The 18,220-nt window shown below is 36.0% G+C and overlaps 4 protein-coding genes across 4 annotated transcripts; 2 read left to right on the top strand and 2 right to left on the bottom strand.

The window, feature by feature from the left end:
• Nucleotides 1-5,684: 5,684 nt before the first annotated feature.
• LOC17878528 lies at nt 5,685-7,214 on the top strand. The gene is made up of 3 exons (XM_006284103.2): nt 5,685-5,971; nt 6,094-6,319; nt 6,588-7,214. The coding sequence occupies exons 1-3, from the start codon at nt 5,759-5,761 to the stop codon at nt 7,004-7,006; spliced, it is 858 nt and encodes a 285-aa protein (XP_006284165.2). The 5' UTR covers nt 5,685-5,758; the 3' UTR covers nt 7,007-7,214.
• Nucleotides 7,215-7,551: 337 nt separating this feature from the next.
• Nucleotides 7,552-8,533, bottom strand: LOC17880414 (early nodulin-like protein 2). Its single transcript, XM_006286161.2, has 2 exons — nt 8,290-8,533; nt 7,552-8,186 (listed from the first exon to the last, which is right to left on the bottom strand). Exons 1-2 carry the CDS (start codon nt 8,462-8,464, stop codon nt 7,741-7,743), a joined length of 621 nt encoding a protein of 206 aa, XP_006286223.1. The 5' UTR covers nt 8,465-8,533; the 3' UTR covers nt 7,552-7,740.
• A 946-nt stretch (nt 8,534-9,479) lies between these two features.
• Nucleotides 9,480-13,890, top strand: LOC17879698 (probable potassium channel AKT5). The gene is made up of 11 exons (XM_006285836.2): nt 9,480-9,905; nt 10,355-10,720; nt 10,881-10,938; nt 11,021-11,338; nt 11,534-11,779; nt 11,862-11,960; nt 12,041-12,259; nt 12,350-12,544; nt 12,654-12,729; nt 12,816-13,382; nt 13,500-13,890. The coding sequence occupies exons 1-11, from the start codon at nt 9,670-9,672 to the stop codon at nt 13,760-13,762; spliced, it is 2,643 nt and encodes an 880-aa protein (XP_006285898.1). The 5' UTR covers nt 9,480-9,669; the 3' UTR covers nt 13,763-13,890.
• A 96-nt stretch (nt 13,891-13,986) lies between these two features.
• LOC17879121 (probable boron transporter 7) lies at nt 13,987-18,142 on the bottom strand. The gene is made up of 13 exons (XM_006283214.2): nt 17,766-18,142; nt 17,312-17,453; nt 17,148-17,230; nt 16,866-17,058; nt 16,627-16,765; nt 16,369-16,534; nt 16,123-16,289; nt 15,860-16,033; nt 15,678-15,773; nt 15,473-15,589; nt 15,047-15,372; nt 14,520-14,952; nt 13,987-14,433 (listed from the first exon to the last, which is right to left on the bottom strand). Exons 2-13 carry the CDS (start codon nt 17,413-17,415, stop codon nt 14,404-14,406), a joined length of 2,028 nt encoding a protein of 675 aa, XP_006283276.2. The 5' UTR covers nt 17,416-17,453; nt 17,766-18,142; the 3' UTR covers nt 13,987-14,403.
• Between the last annotated feature and the right edge of the window lie 78 nt (nt 18,143-18,220).

Genomic DNA, 18,220 nt, shown 5'->3' with positions numbered 1-18,220 from the left:
GGTTAAAATGTGGTGATTTAAACAAATATCTCTAGCTAATCCTATGTTCCCACTTTCTTGACAAAGCATTTCAAAAGTTCAAACCGTCTCTGGTCTTTCTCTAAACAATTTTTAATTGAGGTTAGGTTGAAGAGATTTATCATGGATGTAGGTACTCGATTTAGTTTGATATCTTTATTTTGTTTGGTGGGATTTTAGATCACGACCCATATCCTCATTGTTAATTTCTGTTACAATGAAGTCGTCGTCGTACAATGAAAAATACGAAGTAGATAACACAAATGTATTACTTTTTTTATTTCCAGCTTACATCATTCATTATCGTATCGTAAAATATGAAGTAGGTCAAAAGTTTAGCAGCTGCTTCTTGATGAGTTCCTAATCTTTATCTTCCAAATAATTCCTACAATATTTAATAACGCGCAACTACAAAATTTAAAAACTTATATGTATTTTATTTTTTGTTTCTTGAGAAAACAATAAGTTCATCTAGAGCATCCGGTGATAATGCCGGTATGTATAAGGGACTATATGAGCTGTTCTAAAAATTGTGTATATAAAACAGTTTTAGCTTAATTAATTGACAAATTAAGCACATAGCACCGTCTCTAGTAGAATACCAGTTATTTGAATTCACTATTACTTACTAGATTACATAAGATTATGGTTTCATGGTGGTATTATTGAACACTCTCAAATTAGAACTTACAGTACTTGTAACTAACTTGTTGGATTGAAAAAATTAAAACGTCCTTAGGATTGTTATTTTACTTTTTACATTAATAAATTAGCTAATTATCCTAAACTGCTTTCATAATTCATAGCACATGGTTTTGGTATCATAAAAGAAGTTAATAATTCAGTGATTGTATGATAATATTTTTTCTTAATTAATGTCACATTTGCCTTTTTCTTCATTGGTTCTTTTCGGCCGTCTAAATTTTCTTTGTTAAAAGAGAATTTTTATTTTAATTTAAACTTTGTACGATATCAGACAAATTGTTGTCTTATTCTATTGATATAGATAGAAGTTATATTTATTTAAGATTTGATTCTTATGCTTTTACACAATATTCCAATTCCTAAGTGTTTGATAGTGAGGTTCATATAAATATTACATTGAAAAAGTATATTAAAAAATATGTATGCTGATGCAAATTGCCATAATTTATTTATCTACAGTTATAAACAACACTTAATAGATCATTAGTTAAAAAATGGAACTATATCAACACTTAACTTGTTTTTGGTTGGATATGAGATTGATTATGGACTTTGATTTGATTATTAGTTCTTTACAAAAACACAAAAGCACACAAAAAAAGTGTCTTCAGATATTTTGGATACAATGTTTTAGATTCTTAAATTTAAGATGGGAATATCCCATCAGTCTAAATGCTGGGAGACAAACTAATTTGTGAAAAATATTCGAACTTTGATTCCTTCTTATCCCACTCTTATTCCTTAATTAAAAGCTACAAATTAATATAATTTATACCATTGTTGATATGGGCCACTGTTCAAAAACACCATCAAAATAAAACTAAAAATATCACTACTAATAATGAAAGCTATAAAGAAGACCAATGAAGATAATCGTTATTCCCTTCAGACAAAGTTAATGAAAGATAGCAATATGTTATCTTAGTATTTAAAAACAATATATACAGATGGTGATTGTATTTTTACAAACTATGCCATAATTTATGGTACTACTTTCCCACACAAATAATTTTGAGATTTCAAGAGGTATTTAGTTTGTTTTAAGTATAAGAAGAAAACGTTGACCAAAAAAAAAAAAGTTTAAGAAGAAAACAATACTTGAGTTTAGTGTGTATAACTATAACATGTTGATGCGCTGTGTGCATGGTAAAGTTATGTGAACTTGTGACATAGAATGGGGAAATTTTGTAGACAATGAATACTAATCTACTGGTTACTGAAGAACAAGGAACACTAAGTTTGGAACTAGTTTGTTATTGCTAAGGCAAAATTTGGTGTTTGTTTACAAGGAACTATAATTTTCCCTTGAAAACCAATGGCTGGCTTAGTCGCATAAATACACACATAATCGTTTTTTTTATAAAGATAAGACACATAATCCCATAGGCAATCGTTAAAAGGACGAAACACACAAAAGTAGCCGTGTAAGAAAAGGTATCGTATATATAACAATTGACATAATTTTAATTATCAAAAAAAATTTATAATAATTGACATAATTTTAGAACTTTCGTGATATAACCAGACCTAATCGTATACGTACACATATTATATATTATATAGTATGTTTTTTTTAGCAATTACCATTACAGTTTTCTTGTCAAATTCACAAATGTTGAATGATACACAAGAGTCCTGGAGTACCTTTTCTTTTGACAAGTGTTGTTAACATTTCTGTAAGTTTCAAAATGATTCGATATCAGAAATGATCCTTCTCAAAAGCTTTGATAAATCAACGTTTAAATATTATTCAATTTGGAACACATACGTTACTTTTTTTTTTCTTTTTAAATGGTTAAATTAATCCTGCCGGTAGGCGGTAACCTTACTTTCTTTTGGCTCTTCGGTTTCACTCCTAGCCAAAATAATTCATTCTATTATATAATTAATGTTTGTAACAAATCAATAAAATATAGTACTATAGTAGTAAAATAATAAGATCTTGGCTCAGTCTTTTTTTTCTCCTTCTAGAATTTTGAGGAATATATTGGTCCTCATTAGAATTCTAAACTATTTTCAAAATTGTAAAACTAGTGTATATAGCCACTCAAAAACTGTCGCAAGATAGAACGTTTCAAAAGACCATAACTTATAGCTTAGTGGTTAATATACCAATGTTATGTTACTATATTACCAAATTCATATGTTGCATACTGATGATAGTTAAAAGAAAAATTAGATATGGGAGTTTAACGTACATCTATATAGTACACACACAAATGGTCCTCAGTTAGAATTCTAAATTATCTTCTTCTTCTTTTTTTGTATATATTTTCGTTTTAAGCTATACTACTAATCTGTTTCCAGTGCAAAATAATTTATACTAATATTAATTTTGTAAACAGGTTTAAGAAAAACAAAATATTTCAATAGTTTCATTAATTAGCAGAATTCTGCATGCGTCACTATGCGTGTAGTATATATTTCCTTTGACATCAGATATATTTAAGTATATATGTCTACTAACGCGAAGTATGAGCATAAGATCTCAGATTGATTATTCAACGAGTCGAATGTGCACTAATTTAAGTCGTAATTGATATACAAGCTAAGAACATTATTAAAACATATCTTTTGCGCAAACATATACGTGACAGCTTTTCACAGCATATTAATTATATATCACTACAAAAACATGCAGAACTCTGCGTCGGTTCTACTATTTTTAATGACATGTTTGCAAAACGATTCAAATATTAATTATAAGAGTTTTGTTCAATATTTTGTTCATGTTGTATATTAGAAATATATATAGCCGGCACGATTCAGATACGCACACATACAAATCTTAAGTTTTTTTTTTAAGTACGGTATCAAAACGGATTTTATGAATGGTTCCAGTAAAATCGTAAATAATTAAAAAAAAATACAGCTATAAAAAGAAAAGAAAACAAAAAAAAATCCACCAATGGGAGACGTAACCACTGGAGTAAAAGAATCCATCGACTTGAAAACAAATGACGACATTCTTCCAACATTATGTATGACTGTGTACAGTTTTGGGATAGTCGTATTATGGGCGTCGTCTTGTATTATAAACGTCAAAGCTCAATTTCTGAAAATATAACCATCAGAATTTTTAAAGCCTCTTTTTTATGTAGTTACCGGTATAAAAAAGTTTCAGCTTTACTTAGAGCTAGTGACCTAATTAATCAGTAATCGGAAAAATTCAGAAAGTTGTACCAACCTATATAAAGTATCTCTACTAAAAAACAACAATATGTGCATACATCAATGCATGATTGCGTAAACTTGCAAATTTTGCAATGTCTTTTCGTCATCAGTCAGGGTACTAACAACAAAGAATAACTGTTTAGTGTTGTTGTTCACCTCATCTCAAGGATCTGGTCCACATGCTGCCACCATGTGACCCTTGTTCAAGAATATTCCCAGCCTCTCAAAATCCCTCTTGGAGATAAATGCGGAATATTCTACAAAACCGAATCATTTTTCACTTTTCTAGTTTTCATATTTCAACTTATTAAAAAGAAAATTATGATCCGTTCCAAAACATTTCATGTGGGCGATCAAGAGAAGCATCTGTCTAAATAAAACCGAAAGTGATTTATATATTAATTAGACCATGCATGTGTACTATATATATAAATATGTGGTTTAATAGACATGTTGAAAATAGATAAATCGAAAATGTGATCTAATACTATTGCCACATTTGCCAATCCTTGTTACCAAACTAAAGTATTGAATGCGTACATGATTTGCAAGTGATATGACGAAGTTAGTAGCATATGATTTGCAATAAAAAAAAAATCAGAAAATGATGATAGGAGCTGAGGATTATTAGTAATGTAAGTTGAAACTTTGAGCTAATTAAGACCACTAAAATTATTAGTTTGGTGGCATGCAGATGCATATGACAATCAAGGAGATGATCACCCCCATGTAATTAGTGTAAGTAGTACTTTAGTCGGGGGGTGTGGATAAGTGCGTGTAGGACAAAAAGACACGTGTATGGCTATCTTCCACGTAAGATGTCTTTGTCTTCGTCTGATTATTGGCACGTGGGTCCTCTTCTCCTAGATCAGGACGAGTCTTCTAGCGACTTGCATCCGTTTTTTTTTTTTTTTTTTTTTTGTTGATTATTAATTATTGTCTATTTACTATTATCATACGTTTTCGTTTTTTTTTTAGTTTCATCTGAATCGCATGAAATAAATAATTTGGGATACATGTACACTAGTTTAACGCATAAAGTTTCAAATACTGTGGACGATGATATGGATACAATATATAATATAATCACACAATAATAACGTTTATGTCAAGGTACATAAACCTTTTTTTCATTTCTTTGAAAGTCACCGTGTAGGCGTGTACTCATCAGAAAAAAAAAATGAGTAACGTACAGTAGTTAAGGAGCTTTATGTAGTTTGAAAACCATTAAAATGAAAATTAAAGCTCCAAAAAAGATTGCCTTGTGATAAATGATAATGACAATTGATTTCCTGGATAAACAAATAATTTGTTTCCGTTAATCTAACTCCACAAGCTTTTTATTAAGTTTTCAGATATATTTTAAAGAATTTAAATTAAGAATTAAGAAGAAAAAATAGTAGTATATGGATAAAACCTAATTGTTAAAAATGGATTAGATAGCTAGTGTACTAATCTAAATTAGCCTAAAAATAATTAGTATAACGAATAAATAACTCGAAACGAGTATATCCGAATCTGTGGTCTGAAGTAGTTGTCGTGATTGGGGCCGTGCTGACATAAGAACTAGCTGTCTGTAAAGCCATCAGATCCCAATCATGTACTCACACGTCATCTTCTTCCAAAACAGAGCATCAAAGCACTTGTTCGCGGCGCCTTGTATCTGTGTTTTTTTTTCTCCCACCTCATAGCGCGGGTCCCCAATCCACTTATCCGGGTCTTACTTTTCTCTGACTATATATATATATATATACCCTCCTCGTTTATTTATTCCAACACAAACAAAACAAAAGGAACAAAAAAGAAAAACAAGAAAGAAACAGTTCCCATCTCTCTCTCTCTCCTCTTTCTCAAGAAAAAAATGGATCGGCAAAACTCCGATGACATCATGAAATTTCTCGACGGCATGGCTAGCTCCGACGATGTTTTATTTGGTTTCCTCGACGAAGGTAACCACTCACCCGAGGATTATAACTTCGCCGCCTGCGACGAATCCGAAGTTGACAACGACACCACCGATTGTAATTCCCAAGAGAACATAAAATTTTGGCAAGAACAAGAACAGCTTCTCCAGGTAGCTTTCTTTTTTAATATGAATATATCTCTTTCTTTAATTGTTTAAAGGATTCCAATTGTGTATTTTTTTATATCTCATTAATTTATTTTGTTTCTTTGGACCAAATCTGAAATGTGTAGGCGACACTGTATAGGACAAGTTCAATTGAGACAAAGATAAGACAAGCAACCAAGGAAGCGTTAAAATCTGTAAGATCAAAGGGTGTGGTGTGTGTCTGTCGGAGACCCGTGACCGACGGTTGCCGTAGCTGTTTACGCAGCGAAGTATCTCGCCGTCTCCGAGACGCCGGCTATGATTGCGTCATTTCCAAATCCAAGTGGAGAAGCTCTCATGAGATCCCTGCCGGTAATATTTTGTTTTTAGTCAAAATTAATTTCTCAGTATTCTGTTTTCCTAATTAAAGAATTTTGATTTTTTTAGATTGTTTTAGGGGATTTCGTTTTGGACTTGTTTTTTGAAACTTTAACGCATCTTTATCACACCATTAATTTATAAACCAAGTCAACGGAATTATCTAGATATTCTAAAAAAATATATATGTATTGAACATTTTTCGCGTTGTGAATTATAATACTTTGGACTAACCATGATGTTTATTTATCTAAAACATTAGGTGAGCATGAATATTTGGAGATCGTGGACAAATCGAAGAAAGGCGAGATCCGGGTGGTGATCGAGCTATGTTTTAGGGCGGAGTTTGAGATGGCGAGAGGCAGCGAAGAGTACAAACGACTCACCGGAATGTTACCGGAAGTGTACGTCGGGAAAACGGAGAGGCTCAAGTCATTGATAAAGATATTGTGCACGGCAGCGAAGAAATGTATGAAAGACAAGAAGATGCACTTGGGTCCTTGGAGAAAGCACAAGTACATGCAAGCCAAGTGGCTCGGAACGTGCGAGAGAAAATCTGTGTCGCCGGTCTCGGAGACGGAGGAGGATAGGTTCCCGGAGGCAAAACAGAGGGTTTCTATGTTGTACTATGGTCTTCTTGGTGACGGAATGGGCTGTCCAGCCGCCGTAGCGGTCGTATGATTGTGTGTATATATATAATATAGACGTTCGAATACGATAAGTAAGTTAGGCGGTGGGAAATAAAAGTGAAATGAGTTTCGCTTTGAGGTTTTGAGTGAAACGGTCTCATCGATGATTTTGTGTGTGCCCAAAACAGGGCAACTTTTTTGTCTTTTTTATGTGTGTTTTTGATGAATAAATTATAACTATACGAAGCGGTATTTTTTAATTCAGATTGTTACCCTAGGTAGAGAAAAAAGTAGAATGTGTGATTATTGTTTTCAGTCAACACGGTTTTGCAAGAATCAGTTTACCCTTTTCTATTTGGCAAATGAACAAAACGTGAATATATAAAATCGCATAACGTTTACACTTTACAGTCATCATCTTATTGACTTATCCTTGTACGCGCTTTTTTGTTTGGCTCGGTATTAATAGGTTTTCTAAAATTAGTCAGGTGATCCTTGACACTTAATATAGAGTTCACACAGAGTTTATGAAATAAATTAATCTGTTATTTCTATCATTCTATGTAGCGTAAATTGCGTAAGATATAAAAGTGAGTAGACGTGCAAGTATCGCCTTTTTTTTTTCCGGGAGAAGCATTAGTAATCTGAAATCAAGATACACAAAACGAAAACAAGGACAAATACGATACGGGAGAAATACAAAAACTTACATGAAACATAATATAAAACACATTATTAGCAAAACTCAAGTCACCCTCGCAATTAACCAGAGACAATGCATAAAAGCTAAACCATGGAACTCATCATAATCACGAGAATCAAGCCTAGAGAAACCACCCCCGGACCAACGGAACCGGCCGAACTGCGAACTGCGGCCGAGGGGCCTGATGCTGGAGAAAGAACTCCTGAATCAGATGGATCTACTCTCGGGGAAGGTGCCGGCGAAGACAAAGCCGGATGGACCGGAGACACTGTGGGTGATGGGGAAGGAGAGGGAGGATGACGATGAGTGTGACTGTGGTGGACCATGGACATAACCTTTACGGCTAGCTTCTGACCTTTGAGACAGTTTCCAGAGTCGCCACTGACGAAAAAGAATGGCCCTGAGCGGCTAAGTAGGAAGATAGAGTCACCGTCTGAGAGGGAAGTCAAGGGGTGCGTCGTGTTGCATGTGTTGTACTCTTTCTCACTCACCACCAACACTGAATCTTTTCCTTTCACGTACTTAAAATCTTGCAAAATCAAGAATTAATATTATCATGCATCAGTGACAAATTGAAGCATTGTGTCCATTAGCCCTTATAGATCGAGTAGAAGAGAGAGAGAGAGACTTACAAAGAGTGTCGTTGACTTGAAACCGGTTCCTGTGAGACCAATGAGAATAATCCTCGGAGGGAGTAAGGACCCATCCATCACTCTCACCAACATAGAACTTGTGCCCACTTGATAACCCTATTGTAAACCTACCCAAATCCATCAACATCACAATCAAGAAGTAAACATCAAACATTTTGACTCCAAAACTTTAATTACCAACTTCTTACTCGCTTATAGCTAAAACTTGTTAATTAGGTGTGTGTGACTGGGTATTTGGTGTATGAGTATTTATGGTGAAAGCAGTGGACAAGAGATAGCCGTTGGTAAGAGCGTTTGGCTGTGCATCGATATCTAAGATAGAAAATGCCATTAAAGTAGCTAGAAGCGTTTCTTGCTTTCTGGCTCATCTCTTTTCTTTTATTACACGTTTCGACATGCGATAGACTTAACGGCTATATATATCTTCTTTCAACTCTCTTCCAACCAATACGGACAAAGAGACAACCATATTTTTCGTCAGATCTTTAAGTAGAAAATTAAAATCCAGTTTCTCAATTCAAACTTATATAACGTATGGTCTCGTTCAAACTTGTTTGACTGGACTATTCTAGTAATTTTTCGGCTGGAAGAAGAAATTCATATCTCTCTTTTGACTGTCAATAGAATGTGAAGTTATATAACCTTCTGAAATTTGAATTATGTATAAAGTAGTAATAATGTATCGACACGTACATGGGTCTTATTATATTTATCTCCCTTTTTTAGATATTTTAATTTACTTTTATGGATACGAATAAAGTTATTACAAAAATGTTGAATTCTCATAATCACATTTGTATTAGTTTAGTAAGGAATCTGTACTTAAAGATTTTTTTTATATGTAAAAGGGAAGAATCGTAAGTGATTTGGGAAAGTAATTTTTTTTTCCACAAAAATTATCGACTTTATTGTGATTTTTTGGAAACACTACAAAAATTTTAGGGAAATTTATTTTTGTTGAAAATCTGAGTTTTTAACTTCTTGATGACTCCATGCATTTAATGTATTCGTCAAACATAAATCTATTTATAGGAGAATAGATTTGTGTGAATTTTTATTAAGGTAATGGCGAATAAGATTTTTGTTTTTACCCTTTTTTTTTAATAAAGAGGGAAATTAGTTGGAGAGGGGTAAAAAGGTGAATTACACACAATAAAACCAGAGAGGTCATACACCAAGTTTAGGAGAAACCGAATTGGTGAGGAGGAGAGTATAGAGACCAGCCCATGTGTACACGCTTCTTCCCTCAACAATAAATCACTTCGACAACGGAACGTGAACGGATTTTTTCACTTTAATCATCATCACGAGATCAGAGATACAGAGAGAGAGAGAGAGTTGAATCCTTCTTCGATTCGTATGGAGAGGGAGAAGAAGAAGAAGATGGTGTGGTTTTGGCCGGAGAAGCACGACGGTGGAGTAGTTAAGGAGGCGGAGGATGTGGCGGCCGAACATTTATCCAGAGAAGGGACAATGAGCCATTACAGCTTTAGCAAAGGTCTTCTTCCGCCGCTTGGAGTCGGAGCCACCGGTCGTTCTAGCCGTCACATTAAGCTCCGCTGCTTCATCATCTCTCCCTTCGATCCTCGCTACAGGTACGACGATTTTTCTTCGCTAGCTGATTCTGTACCTTTCGTCTTCTGTGTAATTGAGATTTTATGACTGATAAATCGTTGATGCATGTCGCGTGGGAGTGTTTCAGCTTCTCTTCTTCTTCTTAGAATTTCTGTAGGATTTGTAATTTATACACCATTGAAGAAAAAAATGATCTCAATTCTCTCCATAACTGTGAAACTGTTTCCGAATTTTGATGAATCTAAACTGTTCGATGAATTACTTGTGTTGAAGGGACATTATAATTCCGTGACCTCATAGTTTTTTAAGCTATCTAGTTGAATCGTGTAGGTTTGCTGCATTAATCTTTATTGTAAATTCTGCAAAGAGTTCTTATGCATTTTCTCACTTTCCCCTCATTTATCAGTTACATTATATGTACTTGTTGTGTGGCTGATAATGAGTTGCACAATGTTGAATTTTGTTTCAGAGCTTGGGATTGGTTTCTAGTGGTTTTGGTGCTTTACACAGCATGGGCTTCACCTTTTGAGTTTGGGTTCCTACAAACACCAAGAGCACCACTCAGTATTCTTGATAACATCGTCAATGGGTTTTTCGCTGTCGATATTGTTCTGACATTCTTTGTTGCCTTCTTAAACAAGGCAACTTATCTCCTAGTCGATGATCCCAAGAAAATAGCTTGGAGATATACCTCCACTTGGCTTATTTTTGATGTGGTATCTACTGTTCCCTATGAAATTTTTGCCAGCTTATTGCATAAGACTATTCAAGGATATGGAATTTTCAGTATGCTGCGTCTCTGGCGTCTCCGCAGGGTCAGTAATTGTTTTGCCAGGTGAGATTTGAATGTGTATTATCATCTGTTATTATACATGTGTACAGATTCTGGAATGTGGTTACTAGAAAAGTTCTATAATTTTGATAAGACTGATCATCAAGCTATTCAATTCTTTGTAACTGTTGTATTTCATAGTTGCCCTGTTTTGAATTTTCAGATTGGAGAAAGATCGGAAATACAACTACTTCTGGATTCGATGCACGAAACTTCTCCTTGTTAGTATCTGTACACCATCTTACATTAACCAACTATAGTTTGCTGCTGTCACTTTAAGACATTTTGATGGTCGTATTGTAGGTTGCTCTCTTTGTTGTTCACTGTGGCGCTTGCTTCAACTATTCTATTGCTGCACATTACCCAGAACCTTCGATGACTTTTATGGCACTTGCGGAGGAAAATTGGACAAAGAAATCTTTGCTTATCCGGTATATCACAGCAATGTATTGGTCCATAACAACTTTCTCAACAACGGGTTATGGTGATATACATGGTAATAATGCAAGAGAGAGGGCCTTCATTCTCTTCTACATGATTTTTAATCTTGGATTGCTAGCTTATATAATTGGTAATATGACCAATTTGGTGGTTCATGTGACCAGTCGCACCATAAAATTTGTAAGTTCTGTTCATGGTTTGATTAATTGCTCATTTCTTCTTTCCTATGGTACAATTCAGGCACACTATTCCAAGAACACACGAAATGTTCAATGCAATTTCGTTTTGAACTAAGTCACCTAAGTTTTGTCTTATCCTCCTGCAAGAGTCTTTCTATTTTGTTTTAATTTATCTTGTTGATTTTAATGATTTTAGAGAGATACTATCCAAGCCGCCTCAGCATTTGCTCAAAGGAACAATCTTCCAGTGGGATTGCAAGAACAGATGGTAGCTCATTTATCTTTGAGGTACAGAACCGATTCAGAAGGCCTACAGCAGAAAGAGATTATCGATTCCCTCCCCAAGGCTATTCGTTCCAGCATATCACATTATCTGTTCTACGAAATTGTTGACAAGATCTACTTGTTCCATGGAATATCCAATGATCTACTATTCCAATTGGTATGTTTTCCCATTGACAAAGATTCAGACTTGTCTACTTTCTTGTGATTAATCACTCATTCAACCTTCTGACATTATGTAGGTCACTGAGATGAAGGCTGAGTATTTTCCTCCCAAAGAAGATGTGATTTTGCGGAATGAAGCACCAACAGACTTTTACATAATGATCACAGGGGCTGTTGTAAGTTGTTTTCGGTTATATCTTCGAAACTGTTCTTTACTTTTACTTTCAAATTAGTTGACAATTCTACTATATGACAGGACATTATTGCACGTGTGAATGGAGTGGATCAGGTAGTTGGCGAAGCACAAAAAGGTCATGTTTTTGGTGAAGTAGGGGTTCTATGTTACAGGCCACAGTTGTTCACAGTTCGTACCAAGCGACTGAGTCAATTGCTTCGCCTGAACCGTACATCATTCTTAAATCTTGTTCAAGCCAACGTTGGCGATGGAGCAATAATCATGAATAATCTTCTTCAGGTTGGTCCCAAAGCTATTTATTATAATCTATAGTGACTAATATTGAGTTTACTATATTGTCTCATACGAATATGTTATCGTCTAATACAGCATCTGAAAGACTCTGAAGATCCAGTGATGAAAGGCATTTTGGCTGATACAGAACTCATGTTGGCTCAAGGGAAAATGGATTTACCTCTTAGCTTATGTTTTGCAGCAGCCAGAGGAGACGATTTACTGCTGCATCAGTTATTGAAACGAGGCTCAAACCCAAACGAAACAGATACGAATGGCCGAACTGCTTTGGTCAGCTCCAAATTCCTCTGTTTAAACAAGCTATGGCATCCTTTTTCACTCTAAGAACAATCAAATTTCTCACTATTTTATATGTTTTGTGTGTGTGTATTCATCTCAGCATATAGCAGCATCAAAAGGAAAGCAATATTGTGTTGTATTACTTCTCGAGCATGGAGCAGATCCTAATATTAGAGGTATGATATAACGAAGGTTTTATGAGTCCATTTTGTATATATAACAATCTGGTGATCGTCTAGTAATTGTTTAACTAATTTTTCAGACTCAGAAGGTAATGTACCATTATGGGAAGCAATCATCGGGAGACATGAAGAAATTGCTAAACTCTTATCAGAAAATGGCGCAACGCTGAGCTTTGACACAGTAGGGCAGTTCTCTTGCCTAGCTGTTGAACAAAACAGCCTAGATACACTCAAAGACATTCTTAAATACGGTGGAGATATATCACTCCCAGATGTCAACGGAAACACAGCTTTGCACAGAGCAGTCTCAGAAGGAAATATGGAGATTGTGAAGTTTCTGTTAGAGCAAGGAGCGGATATGGACAAGCCAGATGTTTACGGTTGGACGGCTCGAGGTCTTGCTGAGCATCAAGGACATGAAGATATCAAAGCTTTGTTTCATAATCAGAGACCAGTGGAGAAGAAACAGAAATTTGTTTCTGGCACACCAGAGATTAAACCATTGATGAAACATTGCAGCGAGCCTGTAATGATCCACCACCGTTCAAGGGAAGCAATGCCCCCTCTGGTCGGAGCCGTTTCTCAGAGACGGAAGCTCAGTAATTTCAAGAACTCGCTGTTTGGCATCATGTCTGCTGCCAACAGTGGTAAGACGCTTACTTTCTCCATCCTAAAATGAACTTTGGTTGCTATTGTTTCAAGCATCAAACACCACTTCTTCTGCGTTTGCGTTTATGAAAAGAACTACTTTTCAATTGATTCAGGTGATGAAGGTGGCGGATCTACGAGAAGTGCAGTAAGTGAAGGAGCAGGTGTGGTTTATCCGGCGAGAGTGACGATCAGTGGTGAGGCTTCCTCATGCGGTAAAGTAGTGAAGCTACCGGATTCTCTTGAAGAGTTAATTGAAATCGGTGAGAAGAAGCTGGGATTCGTAGCTACAAAGATTCTGAACAGAGAAGGAGCTGAAATCGACGACATCAGGATTATAAGAGACGGGGACTTTCTCCTTCTTCTGAAGGTTTCTTGATACGCACGCGAGTACATGTAAAGAGATTGATATATTTTATTACTCTTTAGCCATTACAATTCGGATTCATAACATCATCTATGTCGAATCCAGTTTTTGATCAAGAAAATGCAACTCGCTTACCTGCAGATATAAACAGTTTTAAATACATGACCTACAATTAACATCTAACATACATAAACTTACAAAACACACAAAAATCTGCGTAAAGAATAAGTAAGAAGGAATTATCTCAATCAGTGATGATTCATTATGGCAGTGAAACTTTAAATCACACTAGAGTTTCACACTCATCCTGCTTATATTTCATTTCTTACAAAACAAAAAGGAGTAACAAAACTTCCTCTTTTAGCCCTAAAGGCAGAAATGAGAGAATTGTCTAAGTAGCATGATCTAGCCTGTTTCTTTTTGTTGTCTGGTAGATAAAAAGTAAAAGAGCAAACAGATCTATCACAAAGTGAGGAAACCCAAATACTGTTTCATAGAAGAAACGATCAGCAAGTTTGCACTTGTATCCTCTCTTTGCCCCATCTTTATCTGCTTGCTTCTTCTATTTGCCTCTACGCATCTTCCTCGTACCATTTTAATCTGCGGTTTCTTTCAAGCAATCAAATTTGTTCCTTTTTCCAAACAAAACTTAGTTAGGAGTGTCCACTGTTTTCTGGATATACCTGAGGATAGTTAAATTGTAAAAAATGCAGATCAAATAAGTGTTTTTTAACAAATCGAATTCAAGAATGTTAATATAGATTTTTACCATCTGGGATCTGTCTTCTTTGACACTTAATGTTCTATGCTTGAGTTCACCTCTGCTGGTAGTAATCTCATCCAGGATCTCTGCATCATAGAACTCGTCTTCACTGTTCTCAACAACACTGATTGGAATATTATGTGCCTCTCCTAACTCCCTATTGAAACCGAAGCTGGAGTTTCGTTGTGGTGCACCAACCATTTCTTCATACTCTGAAGAATCTAAAACTTGGAGATGAGATGGATCGAAAAGCTTTGGGAGGATGTATTGTCTTAAAGCAATGAGGATGAAGAATGGCAATGGAAACAATATTCCTCCGACAGGTATCCATGTTACTCCATAACATATCAGAAAATATAGAAGCTGGAAGAGTGTAAACATAACAATCGACTTGTAAGGTACTATCTCCACAAACGATGCATGTAATCCTTCAAGAACTCTGTTCACACACAAGAAAAAAAATATAAATAAATCAAAGATTTTATAAAATTTTAAGAAGAGTTTGTGATGTAAAAGAAGAGATCTTGCAGTACTTGTATCGACGACCAGGAGTGATGAATAGTAACTGAAGTCTCTCCCAGAATTGATTCCCAGGGAGACTATCAACAGCCATGTAAGTGAAGTAACCCCATAGAACTGAAGTTGGTATCATTCTGAGAACTGGTACTACTAGTATCAACAATCCAACAAGGATTGATTGCAATAGGTTGCTCACTCTCTGCTCGTTTACTCTGACGGGCAAATGGTCTTCGATATGTACCTCTGGATCAAATTTCTTCCCCTTTGCGTCTCCTCCTCCATCGTCTGCTTTCATCACTGCTTCTTTCAGGTTTTCTAACTCTTTCACCACTGAATTTGCCTGACAAGTTTTCATTACGATAAGATTGATGAGAATTTATCTTCCTGGAATCTAAAAGAAATAGAGGCAGTAAATTCAGGAGACAAATATGGTTAGGTGCCTTAGGGGATTTTTCCATTTCTATAAACACATCTTGCATCCTCCCGTAGATCTCTGAGTTGCTAGCTTTTGCCTTCATGCATTCTTTTGCTTTCTGTACCATTTTCTTTCGCATTTGCTGCAATTGATACTCAAAACGTTTCAGATTTCAAACCAAGGGAAAACTAAATTCAATCGGAACAGAGTGTTCCGTTTTTTTTTCTAACCTGCTTCTTAAGAACTGCAAGACTCTTTGTGTGCATAGGGGATTGTGGAATGACCCCATTTGAAGGAGGAAGTCCAAGTAGGCCACAGATTAATGTCTACAACAACTTAGAGATGAGTTAGTGATGATTCACTCCTTGATTCATTTAAACTAAAAAAATGAAAGAAATCACCATAACCATACCATGATTCCTAGAATAAAGATGTCATAGTGATAAGCCGGCGGATTTTTGAGATTAAACTCCTTCTGCTGAGCCATTTGTGCAGAAACACAGTGATCAAAGAAGTATAGACCTGCGATCATGATTGCTGGTATAAATGCAGCAAGGATGTACAGAGGCGGGACCTTCCCCATATCCTGCAATTTTAGTCCAAAAAAGCAATGATTGGTTTTTCTCTGTTGGAAAGTGTCACATTCACAAATCACAAGGTAAGGGGTAGTAGTACCTTGACGACTGTCCAGTGATACAAGGACTCGGATTCCCAAGGAAGTGGCAATTCCAGCCTCCTTGGAACTCCTTCAGGAAGGTTTCTAGGGACTGTGTATGAACATGCGCTCCACAACACAAGCATGAGGAGAATTCCGTAATCCCCTATAAAACCTCGCATCCACCCTGAAAAAGTGAAGCTAGTTATTGTTCAATGATCCGATCAAGTGTTTACCTATATAGCCAACTCAAATATTCGACATACTGAAGCCATATCTCCATGATCTTGCCCTCCTGCTTTTCAGAGCAGTGTAAAGAAGACCGAACGAGAATATAACCGCAAGAAGACCATTAGTATACAGCCATTGGAACTGATACACTTCCAAACTTGGATCGTCAGATTTTGGTACAAAAAACTCGCCGACAAGTCCCTGCATTATGAAACAAAACATCTCCTCGTGAGTTTCAAAATGTTGAATGACTTTTGGATGACTTTTACCATATTTAAATTACCCATCAGAACCTTAACAGCCTCTTGGATAAAAAGAACGGTTATGAGCATTCCAAAGAGCTCTCCTGCAATTCTTGTAAACCTAGAAATGATGTTGCATGCGTTTAGCATTGCAAGAAGGATAAGCAAAATTGATGTCCAGACGCAGACCCTGTTAAAAAAGAAAAGGAAACAAGCAAAGAGTTCCAATGTAAATAAGGAAAGAAGAATTACCGAAAACAAAGAGAAAGTAAAATGAGAAATCTACAAACCATCCTGCCCAAGCTAAGTAGAGTTTCTGACCCAGTTCAGGCCTGCCTTTGCTGAAACTGTGAAGATATGTGTACATTATAATAGTGGGTTCTGCAACCCCTACAATCAAGAGGGGTTGTCCACCAAAAATTGAATGGATAATTCCACAAATAGCAGTGGAAGCTAGTGATTCCGATATGCCAAGACTTCGATCTGAAGGAAAAGAGTGATAAAACCATCAGAAAAGTTCTCTGGAAAGCAACACAACTCTATGTATGTGAGACATTTTACGGTAGCTCAACCTGTCTCTCTGCTAAGCTGCTCGCCGAAAGCAATCACAGGTAGTGCAGAGGCAATGAAAATATACAGGGTTGGAGCTAGTATCCTAGCATTGTTAATGAAACACTATAAAGTCATTTTATTTGTGGGGGGCAACCAAACGTGAAGTAGAGAATTATGAACAAACCTGACACCAGAATTGAAGGCAGCAAGCCAGTCTTGTTTGTAGCACTTTCTTCTTCCTTTGAAATCGTTAATAATTCCACCAAATGGGAAATTAACTCCCTCCATAGCTGACCTCTTGAGGAATCAGCAATACCAATGAAGGCCTACAAAACAAATCAACAAATGATTCTCTAAATCATCATGAGCCAACCATATGAAATTGAAGCCAAGCGTTCTCCTAGACTTGAGAGTTTGCAAATCAACCAAAGGCATGGGCAATGTCTAATAAAAGCAACTGCAGGGATGATGCCTTCATCAACATCTCGTCGTACGTTTTTCTAACCTAGAAACCTTTCTTTATTTTCTCATCGTACAAACCAAAAAAAAGAGGAATTGAAAATCATAACATTTCCTCCAAATCAGACATATGTACGTACACACAAAAGGTGCATAGAAGGATGAAAGTAGAATCGCACCTGGAGGAGAAGAAGAAAGCGATGGCCGCCGCCGACCAACGTTGAGAGATTCGATTCCGGTGAGGGAGGAGGAGGGAGAAGTAAAGCAGATAAAATCTCTTTATCGTAATTTGGATCTCTCTCTTTCTGTTTTAGAGAGAGAGAGAGAGAGAGTCCGCACGCCTGAAGAAGGCAGAGGAGGAGAAATATGAAATATTTTAGAAAAGGGCCAAAATCAAAAACAAAACACAAAACGCATTTGAGAGACTCAGAAACAAAATAAAGAGAGAGAGAGAGGGAGTGTGCGAGATTGGGTGTGAGATAAATTCGCCAAATCCCGCGAAATAGTTGCTCTCTTCGTTAAAATCCCATATTTCAAAATCTATTTACTCTTTCTTATATACATCTATCAAAATCGATTCTCTATATTTTTTATTTTCGTTTACGAGAATATAGAAGAATCGTTGAAATTAAAA

The sequence above is a fragment of the Capsella rubella genome, unplaced genomic scaffold (genome assembly GCF_000375325.1).
Source record: "Capsella rubella cultivar Monte Gargano unplaced genomic scaffold, Caprub1_0 scaffold_7, whole genome shotgun sequence".
NCBI classification, from domain to species: domain Eukaryota; kingdom Viridiplantae; phylum Streptophyta; class Magnoliopsida; order Brassicales; family Brassicaceae; genus Capsella; species Capsella rubella.
The sequence above is the reverse complement of the archived record's forward strand: the minus strand, read 5'-3'. Positions and strand labels throughout refer to the sequence as shown.